Here is an 11,156-nt window from a genome sequence, read left to right on the forward strand (position 1 = left end):
TGGCAGGGGGTTGGAGCTTCGTGATCCTTGAGGTCCCTTCCAACCCTGTGGTTCTGTGATTCTGTGACCCGCTGTAGGTGGGATGTAGGGCTGTGTAGGGGTACACGAGTTCCTATAAGGCTACACCACACAAGCACAGGTAGCCCGTGCACAAAGCCCCCATCCTGCAGAGCATCCTCTCTTCCAGTCCCACCCTGGCCCAGTGAGCCTGCTTTGGCAGAGGGATTGGACTCGATGATCCCTAGAGGTCCCTTCCAGCCCCTACAGTTCTGTGATCCTCTGGCACACCCAATGCAGCTCAGCAGAGTGTGAACACGCATCCCAACCCAGCAGAGCTGGCACACTCACATCCCCACCTCCTCGCTCATCTCCGTGCAACCCCTGAGCTCAGCCCTCACTGCAGGTGCTGGAGGAAGAGCCCTACTACCACTTCCAGCACCGTGGCTCCAGGCAGACGTCCCTGAGCAGGCACTGGGGCTGGAGCCTGCGGCTGAGCAGGGAGCCACAGGTAGGGGCTGGGCTGCACGATGGACCCAGGGGAGGGCATAGGGTGACCCTATGGGAACACAGAGAGTGCCAACAACGCTGCTTCCCACCCAGGTTCTCTGGTTTGAGCAGCAAACGGTGAAGAGTCGCGCCAAGAGGAGCGTCAGCGTGGTGCCCACGGATCCCTGGTTCCCCAAGCAGTGGTACATGGTGAGATTTTGCCGCTCTCCCATCTAATCCCGATGTCCTCGAGCGAATCACCTGCCCTGAGTATAAGCAGGGCTAATGCCGGCAGAGATGAGACAGCAGGAGGGTCCTTGAAGGACGTCCTCCACCTGCTGCTCTGCACCAATCGATCCCAATCCGTTTTCCAGAACAACGACATCAGCCCCGATCTCAACATCCTTGCTGCTTGGAGCAAAGGCTACACTGGCCGGGGGGTCGTGCTGTCCATCCTGGATGATGGCATTGAGAAGGACCACCCTGACCTGGCTGCTAACTACGTAACTACGCTCCCTTGGGCAGAGCTCTGAGCTTTGGAGCTGGGAAGGGATGGCACAGCTCTGCAGCCCGTGGGATTTGTGGTGGGAATTCAGCCTTACCGTGCTTGGATCAAAGGGCTTTGTGTCTCTGCCATCGTTTCTCACATCAAGGAAATGTTACAACTTGTGCACGGACGAGCCCCCAGAATAGTCAGATGTAATTACAGCAAGCTGCAAAGCAAGTAGAGCTTGTAAGCCCTCACGTGCTCAGAGAGCAAAGAGAACAGGGGAACTTTAATCAGTTCAGAGCAGCGTGGGTTTGGTTGAGCCCAGCAGGTTCAGGCGAGGCTGATGCAGTCGCTGGGCATGCAGGGACCTCCCTGCGCTGGGTGTCTGCCCTGAGCTGGCACAGCTCCTCTTCACAGTGTGATTTTGTCACGTCGGTGCCCTGTTTTGCACTTAGGATCCCCTCGCGAGTTATGACTTCAACAGCAACGACCCCGACCCCCAGCCCAGGTACAACGCCTGGGATGAGAACCGGTGAGTTTTGTCCTCTGGTTCTGCATGGAAATCCCCTCCTGAGCTGGGAGCAGAGCTGTGCCAGCCCCCCAGATCTCCTGTGTCTGCCCCTCAGGCACGGGACGCGCTGTGCAGGAGAGGCAGCAGCCGTAGCCAACAACCAGATCTGCGGTGCAGGCATTGCATACAATGCAAAAATTGGAGGTGAGCAATTCCTCCTCCTGCTGCTTGGCGTGGGAAGGAGGCACCTGCAGGAGCACGTGCCTTCAGCCTGCAACCCTCGGGCTGATCCCAGCAGCACCACAGTGCTGTAAAACCAGGGAGCTGCAGGACCTGAGGCTTCAGAGCAGTGCTTTGGACTGGATGATGTTTCATGGATGTGAAGCCCTGAGGGCTTCCTGGCCGCTGGGCTGCTCCAGGGGAAGTTTAGGGCTCGCACAGCACTAGAGGGTGCTGCGGACTTGCAGCAGGCCCAGCAGCAGCGCAGGGCTCTGCCTCCGCACACTGCAAACTGGTGCCCTGCTCACTGCCCAGCTTCCCTGCAAAGTGACTGTGCCAAATGGGGTTAAAACTGGGGGAACTGCACGGGGGTTAAGAAGGATTGATAATCCAGCAGTGGCTGCACTGACCTGCAGGAAGCTGATGGCTGTGGAGCAGGGCTGGGGCTGGTCAGACCCGATGAGCCTCACTGCCAGATCACCTCCCCAGGTGTGCGGATGCTGGACGGTCCCATCACGGACATCGTGGAGGCTCAGTCCCTCAGCCTGCGGCCGCAGCACATCCATATCTACAGTGCCAGCTGGGGCCCTCTGGATGATGGGAGGCACGTGGATGGCCCGGGTGTGCTGGCCATGAAAGCTTTTCACAATGGGATCACAAAAGTAAGCACAGCACTCACGTCCTGTAGGTTGCTGGCTCCGGATCAGAGCAGTAGTGTGCTGGTGCTGGTGCAGCAAGGATACTTTGGGTTCTCCAGCACAGAGCTGGATGGTGACAAGGCCATCTCCTGCTCATCCTCTCCCTGTCCCAGGGGCGTGGGGGGCTCGGTTCCATCTTCATCTGGGCCTCTGGCAATGGTGGCATCAATTACGACAACTGCAACTGCGATGGGTACACCAACAGCATCTACACACTGACAGTGGGCAGTGCCTTTGCCAGTGGCCGGCAGCCCCGCTACAGTGAACCCTGTGCCTCCACCCTCACCACCACCTACAGCAGCAGCACCAGCAGCGAAGCGCAGATTGTGAGTGCCCCCCAGCCTGGACAGGAGGAGGTGCTTCCATCCGAGTGTCTGTGCTGGGGCACGGAGGGACCAGGGTGCGTCCTCCAGCAGGGGACAAGGGATGAACCCCCACCCCTTCCCCTCCCCAGGTGACCACTGATCTGCACCACCGCTGCACCGACAGACACGCAGGCAGCTCTGCCTCGGCCCCATTGGCTGCAGGGATGGTCGCCCTCGCTCTGGAGGCCAAGTAGGTGCCGGGGGGCTGCCCCCAGAGCTCCCCCGAAAGCAGGGACCTCTTCTCCATCGCCCTCTCCCTCCCAGCCCAGCACTGACCTGGCGTGATGTGCAGCACCTGGTGGTCAGGGCCTCCCGACCCGCTCACCTGCAGGCAGAGGATTGGGCTGTGAACGGAGTCGGGCGCAAGGGTGAGTCTGTGGCTGCTGGCTTCAACCAGTCCCCAGCCCTCAGAGCAGAGGGGCTCACGTGCCCCCTTCTCCCACATCCCAGTGAGCCACCACTACGGCTACGGGCTGCTGGATGCAGCTCTGCTGGTGGAGCTGGCCCAGGCGTGGGCAGGAACCCAGCCTCAGCGGAGGTGTTCCATCGAAGCTCTCCACGCCCCCCGGTAAGGAACGAGGTCCCCTGGGTCCGACCTCATGCAGGGGCTTTCTTGGAGCAAAGCTGTGCTGCATCTGATGCAGGAACTGCATCCCAGGAGTTGGTTTCTGCTGTCAGCGCAGGGCTGTGGTTAGAGCCACGGCAGAGGGCAGGATGCCCATTGGAGGGGGGGGGGATGCTCTCACCCCCTTCTTGTGCCCATCAGGAACATCGGCTCCAAACTCACCGTGTCTGCAGACACCTCCTCCTGCTCGGGGAGGACCAGGAGCATCCGCTCACTGGAGCATGTCCAGGTGCAGCTCTCGCTGAGCTACAGCCGCCGGGGGGACCTGCAGGTTGCGCTGAGGAGCCCCATGGGGACCACGTCCACACTGGTGTCTGTGCGGTAAGGGTTGTGCCGAGTCCTGGCAGTGCCCTGTTATGCTCAGCCCAGAGTGTCTGCAGAGCCCCCTTTGGTCTGCACCACCTGCAGCCCCCCCATGTCTGCCCACAGCCCATACGACACCAGCCAGCAGGGCTACAAGGACTGGACCTTCATGTCCACGCATTTCTGGGATGAGAACCCCAACGGGACCTGGACACTGCAGCTGGAGAACAAGGGCGATGCCTACAACACAGGTGGGCACTGGGGGGACAAAACCATCCACCGGTACCACGCAGTGCTTCCCTCCCCTTCCTTCCCCCTATTTGGTTGGCATCTGACCGTCCTCTCTCTGCTTCCCTCTGGGCAGAGCCCCTGGGAGAGCCCTGTCTCTGTGGGGGCTGTGCTTTGGGGTCCTATAGAGGGCATTGCAGCTTCCAGCCCCACATCCACCACCAAGGACGTGGGTCGGGGACGTACGGCCGCCTCCCAGCACTGCATCCTCTTCCTCCCACCACCAGGCGTGCTGACCAGCTTCATCCTTCACCTGCACGGCACAGATGAGGACATGATGGCCAGGCACTTCTCAGCCCCCATCACGGGCGAGTGCACCAAGTGGGATGCGCAGGGAGCATGCGAGGGTGAGCGCATCCCTCAGCACGACTTCGGGCAGGAGGGGACGATGCTCTCAGTTCCTGGTGGCTCCGAGGGGCCCCACGTCCCCACTCACACCTCCATCCCTTTGCAGAGTGCAGTGGCTCCTTCTATGCCCACCAGAGCTCCTGCCTGTCCTACTGCCCACCCCGCTCCTACGGCCGCTCCCGGAGCACCACGCACACATCCCGCACCTGCGCCCGCTGCCACCACTCCTGCTACACGTGCCAGGGCACCTCGGCCAACAACTGCACCTCCTGCCCCGCTGCCCACACCTTTGATGAGGACACCCACTCCTGCTTCTCTCCGCAGGGCCTCTCCCCCCAGGAAGGGCAGCATAGGAACCTCCTCCTCATCGTCCTCCTGCTCTGTGAGACCTCGATCCTCTTTGCCATGCTGTCCTGTACGTTCCGTACTGCGTGGCTATGTGTGCTGGCTGGCTGTGCAGGTCGCTGCTGGGCTGGGGGAAAGTGACACCAGCTTGGCCCACAGCCATCCGTACCCCTCTTCAAAATAAACCCCCTATTGTCTTTATGGGCTGCTCCCACCCAGCTTCCAGCTCGGCACGTGGATACGGACACAGCGATGGCTGCCGTCCCCTGCTGCCTCATCCCTGCACCCCCAGGACTGGGGCAGTGTTGGACACAGCCCTGGTTCATTGAGGTGATGCCCAGAGGGAGCAGAGCACGGACCCCACGGCCTTTCCCAGGCAGAGAGAGGTGGGGAGGACACGTGATGTCCCTCCAAACAGCTGCACCCGAGTAAACACATCTTGTGCTGGAAGGGTCAAAAGCCCACATCTGGGTATGGAGCAGGAGCTGGGTGCTGTGTTGCTGCTTGGAGAGAACAGCCCCAGTCCGTGCTGCAGTGCTGGCACACGGTTCAGCCTTCAGGAACGTGCCTGGGGCCACTGCACACCACGGTGCCCTGTGTCCCAGCAGCACGGCACAGCTGTGCCCCAGCACGCAGCACGGCGCCGGGCTGGGACAGCGTGGGGACCGCTGCCAGCGGGGGCCCTCCTGGGGACATCACTGCCAAATGGGAGTCAGCCACCACTGCAGGACACGGGCATGGAGCAGAGAAGTGCAGCATTGCTGGGTGTTGGCCATCCGAGTCCTGTACCTGCTGTGCCATCCCCAGGCTTGATGTGTTTGCACAGCTGGGGCACATTTGGATGTCACCGAGGAGAGAAAGACCTTTGTCCAAGCGTGCAATCACCAGGAAGCTGCGTTCCCATCACGGCACGCTGCCTGCAGCTGTGCTGGCCCCCGGCCTGGTGGGATTTAAGGACCCTCCCTGGGGGGTCTCTCCCCTCCCTGCCATGGGCTGTCCCATCCCCAGCGTGCAGCCTGCAGTGCAGAACTGACACTGAGCACGTCGTGCTGGGGGAGAGGTGGGGATGGGGAGGGCCGTGTGTGTCCGAAAGCAGCCCCACCTCATACAGCCCCATCCCAGATCCAAACCCCATCCTCACTGTGCACCAGAGCTGTCCCAGGAGCAGGAGGGGTTCTCCCACCACTCGGTGCTGGGTCCCATTGGCAGCCTCCTGAGCAAGGAGAGCAGCTGGGCTCCAGCACAACTAGCGTATGAGCACAGTTCTGCCTCATTGCAGTGACAATGAAGATATGGAGAACAGCAAAGCTCCTGAGCACGCAGCCCAAACCCCTCAGACAGCAGGGTGGGGAGAGACCCCCAGCACAGGGGTCCAAAGGGGATGGCACAGAACTGCCCAGCACTGCTCACTGCCTGGGGACCCCCCCCTCCAAGAGCAAATGTGCCCAGGGACAAGCCCTGCTGGGTGGAAGGAGCACATTTATTGGGCACCAGCATCTTCCTGCCCCTAACCACTGCAGGGTGCCTCACCTGTGCTCCAAATCACCTGGCACCACCCAGGCTGATCCCAACACCCTGTGCCCATGGTGTGACTTTCCCTGGGGTGCGTGGCGCAGCGCCGGGGTGTCCCCATCCCTGTCCCCATCTATGGGCCCCGTGGGACACAGCCAGAGCACGGCTTGTGTTACGGCACAGCGACGGACCCGCGCCTCCGCCGGAAGGGAGATAAGCGGAGGTCCCGGCCCTGAGAGGCACAGCCTGGCAGGCAGCCATGTGGGGATGGGCACGGGGATGTGCTACTTGGGGGGCTCAGTGTGGGGACACGGGACAGCACCCCAGGGTGGGGACACACTGGGTTTATTTCAGCCAGGAAAGGGCCTACACAGCAAGCGAGCGATAGATAGGTTTATTTTCTGCAAAAATAATAAATTACCACTCCCCTCCACCACCCCCCATGGCCGTGCCGAGGGCCGCTGAGGGTCCCACAGCACAGCAGGAGGGGTCCCGTCCCCCCATCCCCACTGGGGTCCCCCATCCCTGCAGCCTCATTGCAGGTGGGCACAGTGCCGTTCCGCGTCCCGCACCGCGCGCTCCTCGCGGGGCGACCACGGCCGTGCGTAGCCGTCGCGCTGCAGCAGGATGCGGTTCAGCGTGTGCTCGTAGTTGACGTGCCGCCGTGCCATCAGCACGTATTCGTGGCCCCCCAGCAGCGTGGGGCAGCCACACGTGTCCGGCACCCAGACGTACTCCCGCGGTACCATGGGGAAGCGGTGCCGGTACGGTGTCACCACCTGCACCTCGTAGCGCATCTCCTGCCCCACCGAGCGCCGTGCCAGGATCCGTGCTCGGAACACTGCGGGGTGGGAGTGGGGTGCACTGAGTGGGGCATCACGCCGGGTGTTGCCCCCCCCCTGCCCTGCCCCCTGCCCCACTGCTGCTCACCGAAGTCACTCTGGCAGAAGTGCCGGATGCGCTGGGAGCGTCCCTTGGGTGGACGGCACCGCCCGCATCGCCCTGTTGGGACAAAGGCTAGGACGTGGCACCCAAACCCCCCCATGGGACCGTATCTCATAAGGAGAGAGGGGGCACTTCTGGACTCCAGAACGCAGCCCAGGGGTGTGGGAGGATGTGGGAGGTCACCTGCAGCAGCTCTGACCCCAGGGGGGCTTTGCGGTGGCAGTGGCTCTGTGATGGGGCCCCGGGCCCTGGGGGGCACTGTGGGGAGTGGGGGCTCAGCCGGCGGGGGGCTGCCGGCCCCACGGGGCTGGGGCTGCCGCAGGGCACTGGTGTCCACCACGCTGTGCTGGGGGTGCCCGCGGGGCAGCCAGAACTCATACTCAATGCCTGGGTTGGGCTCCTGCAGCAGCACCTGTGTGTTCAGGGGCAGAGCTAAGGGGATCGTTGGGGCTGGGGGCAGCTGCCCGCACCTCCACATTGCCCCCCGCGCTCCCCACCAGCACATGGAGGTCCTCATCTGTGGGTCCCGGTGCCTCCAGGCTCTCGGTCCCGTCGGGGCTGCGGGCGTAGAGCAGCTGTGTGCCAGCTGCCTCGTAGGGCCCCGGCCAGGCGATGGACCAGTCCCCATTGAGCACGTAGCGTCCGTTGCTCCTCATCAGGGCTGTGGGAAGGAGCGCATCTGGGTTGAGCCACGCATGGACCAGGGACCGGCACACCGGGCTGGGCTGGGAGGGGGCACTGAGCCCCCATTGGAGGCCCGCAGGAGGGCAGCAAGGGTTGGGAACGTTGTGTGTGGGGTGTGGGGGAGCGTTAAATCCATGGCAGGTTTGGCCCAGGTCCCACGGCACAGCTGGATCCCAAGGGCAGAGCTCCCCAGTCCCCCAAGTCCCGTAGTGGCCCTGCACTGGCCAAAATTCACAGCCACCACCTCTGGAAGTGCCCTGAGATGGGGAGCGTTGCGCTCAGAGTGGGGAGAGTGGTGCTGCACAGTGGCCATAGGATGGACTGGGACGGACTGGGAGGGGACAGAACACATCCTACCAAGGAAGTTGCGGCTTTTGTCCGTCACCTTGATGTTGGTGGCTCCAGCGGGAATCTTGGTCACATTCATGTACCCAAAATGACCTGAAGGTGGGCAGGGAGTCAGGGCAGAATGTGGCCTGAGGGGATATCATGGGGACAGCAGGGCCAGAGCTGGGACACCCACAGGGTGAGTGAGGAGAAGTGGGAGGGGATTTGGCAGTGGGGCACCCCCATGGCATTGGCCCTGCCTGACCCCATCCACTGGGACATGCAGGTCATGCGTGGCCACCTCCCTTCCCACAGCACAGCCAGGACCCCAAAAGGGGACATGGACCGCATGTGCCCTGGGTGCACCCTGGAGACCCCTCAACAGCCCTGGGGATCACCAGACCATAGCAACACCCCAGAGGTGGTGGGGCTTGCAGGAAACGCAGGCAGGGGATGGGGGGGAGGGGGGACAGGGGAGCCAAGAGCCAAAGCATTCACCCATGGAGGGGCCGGGGCAATGTTCATTCACCGGAGAAGGGCTCCGTGTCCTGGAAGAGGCGATGCACAAAGAGGCACCCATCCTGCCCGCCACTGCACCGGCTGCAGACACGGGTCTGTGCACCCATGCCTAGGATCCCATCACAGCCAACGCTCTGCAGGAGCAGAGATGTGGTGTCAGGGCAGGGACAGGGACCGGTGGCAGGGGTCCCATCCCCACACACACCCACCAGGCAGCGCCCACCGACGCACAGATCCGTGGAGCCAGGCCTGCAGCGGGTGCCATCCAGCACTCGGCCAAAGGTGTAGTAGAAGTTGTGCCCCACAGCCAAGCAGTTGAGGTCACAGACGTTGGGGGCTGCAGAGCCAGAGGGAAGGAGGGGACACCAGTGGTGGGGGCATCAGGGCCCCCGGTGGTGCCCCCACGCCCTGGGGCTCACCTCCATAGAAGGGCACCCAGCGGTGCCGGGTCTGCATGCCCTGCACGGGTTTGTCGTCATATAGGGAGCACTGCATGGCACGGAACGGCACCGAGCCGCCAGGGCAGCCCTGTGGGGATGGCACGATGGGGCAATAGGGTCTGGAACGTGGAACCCACAGTGCCATGCTGTGCTGTGCTGCGCTGTGCTGCACCATGGATGCTCACCTGCAGCTGGCAGAGCCGGTACTGCCGCTGGTCCCCTGTGCACGGCTCCTCCTCGGCAGAGCTGCAGCACAGCATCAGCAGGGTTAGCGTCGGGGTTAGTGTTACAATTAGGATTAAGGCAGCCCCATGCAGCCCTGTGACTCCATGGAGACTTCTTGTGGGGCTGGGATGCTCCAACTGGGCTGGGAGTGATGCACAAATGAGAGCAGAACCGCAGTGCCCCATATGGGGCTGTGTCCCACATCTCCTGCTGTGGACAGCCAAATTCGAAACCTTCTACCTCCCCCATTCCTCCCACTCTAAAACCATTCTGAACCATCGTGTGGGATGGTGCCCAGGTGCTGAGGGGTTCTGAGCATGGGGACACACCAGGGGCTGCACTGCCCTCCCCGCTCACCGCAGACACCTCCGGGTGCGGAACGCAACGCCGTCCCCGCAGGAGCTGGAGCAGACACTCCATGGCCCCCACGGCCCCCACGCACCCTGGGCTGGCTGCCGGCGGGGCCGAGCGTGGGTGGGGGGCTCAGGGGCCCACATTGCTCCTCCTGGGACTGGGACCTGCGTGGAGGAAGGGGACAATCATGGCTGGGGCTGATATGTGGCCGGAGCAGCCCGGTGCCCCCAACCCTCACCTGTGTGGTGACGATGCCACAACCCAGGCTGAGCCAGGCCAGGAGCAGCACCCGCCACGGCCACCAGCACCTGTGGAGCAGAGACACTGAGGGTACCCCACAACTACTGTGGTGCCACTGACGGGGTGACAACATGGGGACCCCAAGTTGAGACGGTGCAGGAAGGTCCCAGGGGCGCAGGATGCGGTGCCTCTTTGCCCCAAACTGTGCCACCGAGGTGGGTGCAGCCCCACAGGCGATGCCATCACCCTTATGGCACTGTGCTCAGCACAGCTCTGTGCACCTCACATGGCCCCACACATCACATTGCCTGCCGGGCTGGCGGTGCAGGATGGGACCTGCGTGGTGGAGGCGGTGGTGCAGCTGTGACTCAGTGTCCCTCCCTGAGCAGTGAGCCTGGATCCGGATCTGCCCTCTGTGAGCAACGCAGGGGGTGCCAGAGGGCTGCTCTATGTCCCTTCCCCGCAGTGCCTGACCCTGAGCACCCCACTGCCCACAAAAACTCATTTTCCTGTGGCCCTAAACCACCGCACGACCTCAAACCACCCCACATCCGCAAAACCACCCCATGGTCCCCAACGCACCCCGCAGCCCCACCCCACCCAGCAAAGAGGTGCGGGGGCCCCAGCCGTGCAGCAGGGACAGGGCCATTCCTGGGAATCCCCTGGCTGAGCCGGTTTCCTCCCACCCCGCTGCCGAGGTCTCTGGGGGCACAAATCCCCTCCCGCACCCCAGCACCACACGGGCAGCAGCAGCACAGCCAGACCCCCCACACCCCCAATTTTCCCGCAGGGATCAGGAGCAGCCCATGGGGGCACAGGGGTCAGCAGTGATGCCCGACCCCAGCACGGTGCAGGAAGGCACCACGTGCCTCAGTTTCCCTGGGGTGAAGCAGAGCTCTGCGCGCCCATGGGGCAGCAGGGGGGGGGTCCCACAGCCCACCTCCCCCCAGCAGGGTGGGCAGAGAGCTACGAGAGATTCAGCAGAATGCAGGGGCTTACCCGGCACCGTGGGGTCTCCTGGGGTGGGTGCGGGGTGCCAGGCCGTCCCGCCGCCCTATTACAGCCATGCCTAGCCCTGCTGCAGCACCAGCACCCAGGGGTGCACTCTGGGCGGTCCGTCCCGACCCAGAGGTCCCGCTATGGGGCCGGGCACACGGGGGGCAGCTCAGGACCCCCCCGGCCGAGCGGGCATCGCGTGCGCAGCTCCTGGGGCGGGCGGCCGCGCTCCCCTC

At 63.4% G+C, this 11,156-nt stretch overlaps 2 protein-coding genes across 4 annotated transcripts in view; one reads left to right on the plus strand and one right to left on the minus strand.

The window, feature by feature from the left end:
- The window catches only part of PCSK4 (proprotein convertase subtilisin/kexin type 4), a 5,407-nt gene extending 515 nt beyond the window's left edge, over window positions 1-4,892 (plus strand). The window contains exons 2-15 of the mRNA XM_019609966.1: window positions 392-508; window positions 601-696; window positions 861-989; window positions 1,432-1,508; window positions 1,603-1,691; window positions 2,196-2,368; window positions 2,518-2,730; window positions 2,859-2,959; window positions 3,034-3,137; window positions 3,220-3,337; window positions 3,536-3,715; window positions 3,824-3,948; window positions 4,213-4,332; window positions 4,440-4,892. Coding sequence (XP_019465511.1) covers window positions 392-508; window positions 601-696; window positions 861-989; window positions 1,432-1,508; window positions 1,603-1,691; window positions 2,196-2,368; window positions 2,518-2,730; window positions 2,859-2,959; window positions 3,034-3,137; window positions 3,220-3,337; window positions 3,536-3,715; window positions 3,824-3,948; window positions 4,213-4,332; window positions 4,440-4,819 — 2,022 coding nt within the window. The 3' untranslated portion in view covers window positions 4,820-4,892. The remainder of the gene's footprint in view (window positions 1-391; window positions 509-600; window positions 697-860; window positions 990-1,431; window positions 1,509-1,602; window positions 1,692-2,195; window positions 2,369-2,517; window positions 2,731-2,858; window positions 2,960-3,033; window positions 3,138-3,219; window positions 3,338-3,535; window positions 3,716-3,823; window positions 3,949-4,212; window positions 4,333-4,439) is intronic.
- Window positions 4,893-6,671: 1,779 nt separating this feature from the next.
- Window positions 6,672-11,150, minus strand: ADAMTSL5 (ADAMTS like 5). 3 transcript variants are annotated; one of them, XM_010725016.3, is made up of 12 exons: window positions 10,924-11,150; window positions 9,923-9,992; window positions 9,688-9,848; window positions 9,291-9,351; window positions 9,085-9,193; window positions 8,875-9,002; window positions 8,676-8,799; window positions 8,177-8,260; window positions 7,633-7,796; window positions 7,319-7,547; window positions 7,121-7,192; window positions 6,674-7,031 (listed from the first exon to the last, which is right to left on the minus strand). In XM_010725016.3, the coding sequence occupies exons 1-12, from the start codon at window positions 10,989-10,991 to the stop codon at window positions 6,724-6,726; spliced, it is 1,578 nt and encodes a 525-aa protein (XP_010723318.1). In that variant the 5' UTR covers window positions 10,992-11,150; the 3' UTR covers window positions 6,674-6,723. The 3 variants fall into 3 exon arrangements, with proteins under 3 accessions (XP_010723320.1, XP_010723318.1, XP_010723319.1); XM_010725018.3 differs by lacking the exons at window positions 8,875-9,002; window positions 9,085-9,193 and having other exon boundaries at window positions 6,672-7,031; XM_010725017.3 differs by lacking the exons at window positions 9,688-9,848; window positions 9,923-9,992 and having other exon boundaries at window positions 6,675-7,031.
- Between the last annotated feature and the right edge of the window lie 6 nt (window positions 11,151-11,156).

The sequence above is a fragment of the Meleagris gallopavo genome, chromosome 30 (genome assembly GCF_000146605.3).
Source record: "Meleagris gallopavo isolate NT-WF06-2002-E0010 breed Aviagen turkey brand Nicholas breeding stock chromosome 30, Turkey_5.1, whole genome shotgun sequence".
Classification (NCBI taxonomy): Eukaryota; Metazoa; Chordata; class Aves; order Galliformes; family Phasianidae; genus Meleagris; species Meleagris gallopavo.

Coding starts and splice junctions, on each gene's coding strand:
- ADAMTSL5 (XM_010725016.3), bottom strand. CDS start 10,991: ATGGCTGTAATAGGGCGGCGGGACGGCCTGGCACCCCGCACCCACCCC. Junction 9,993..10,923: donor AGGAGACCCCACGGTGCCGG/GTAAGCCCCTGC, acceptor TCTGCTCCACAG/GTGCTGGTGGCCGTGGCGGG. Junction 8,800..8,874: donor GCGTCGGTGGGCGCTGCCTG/GTGGGTGTGTGT, acceptor CTGCTCCTGCAG/AGCGTTGGCTGTGATGGGAT.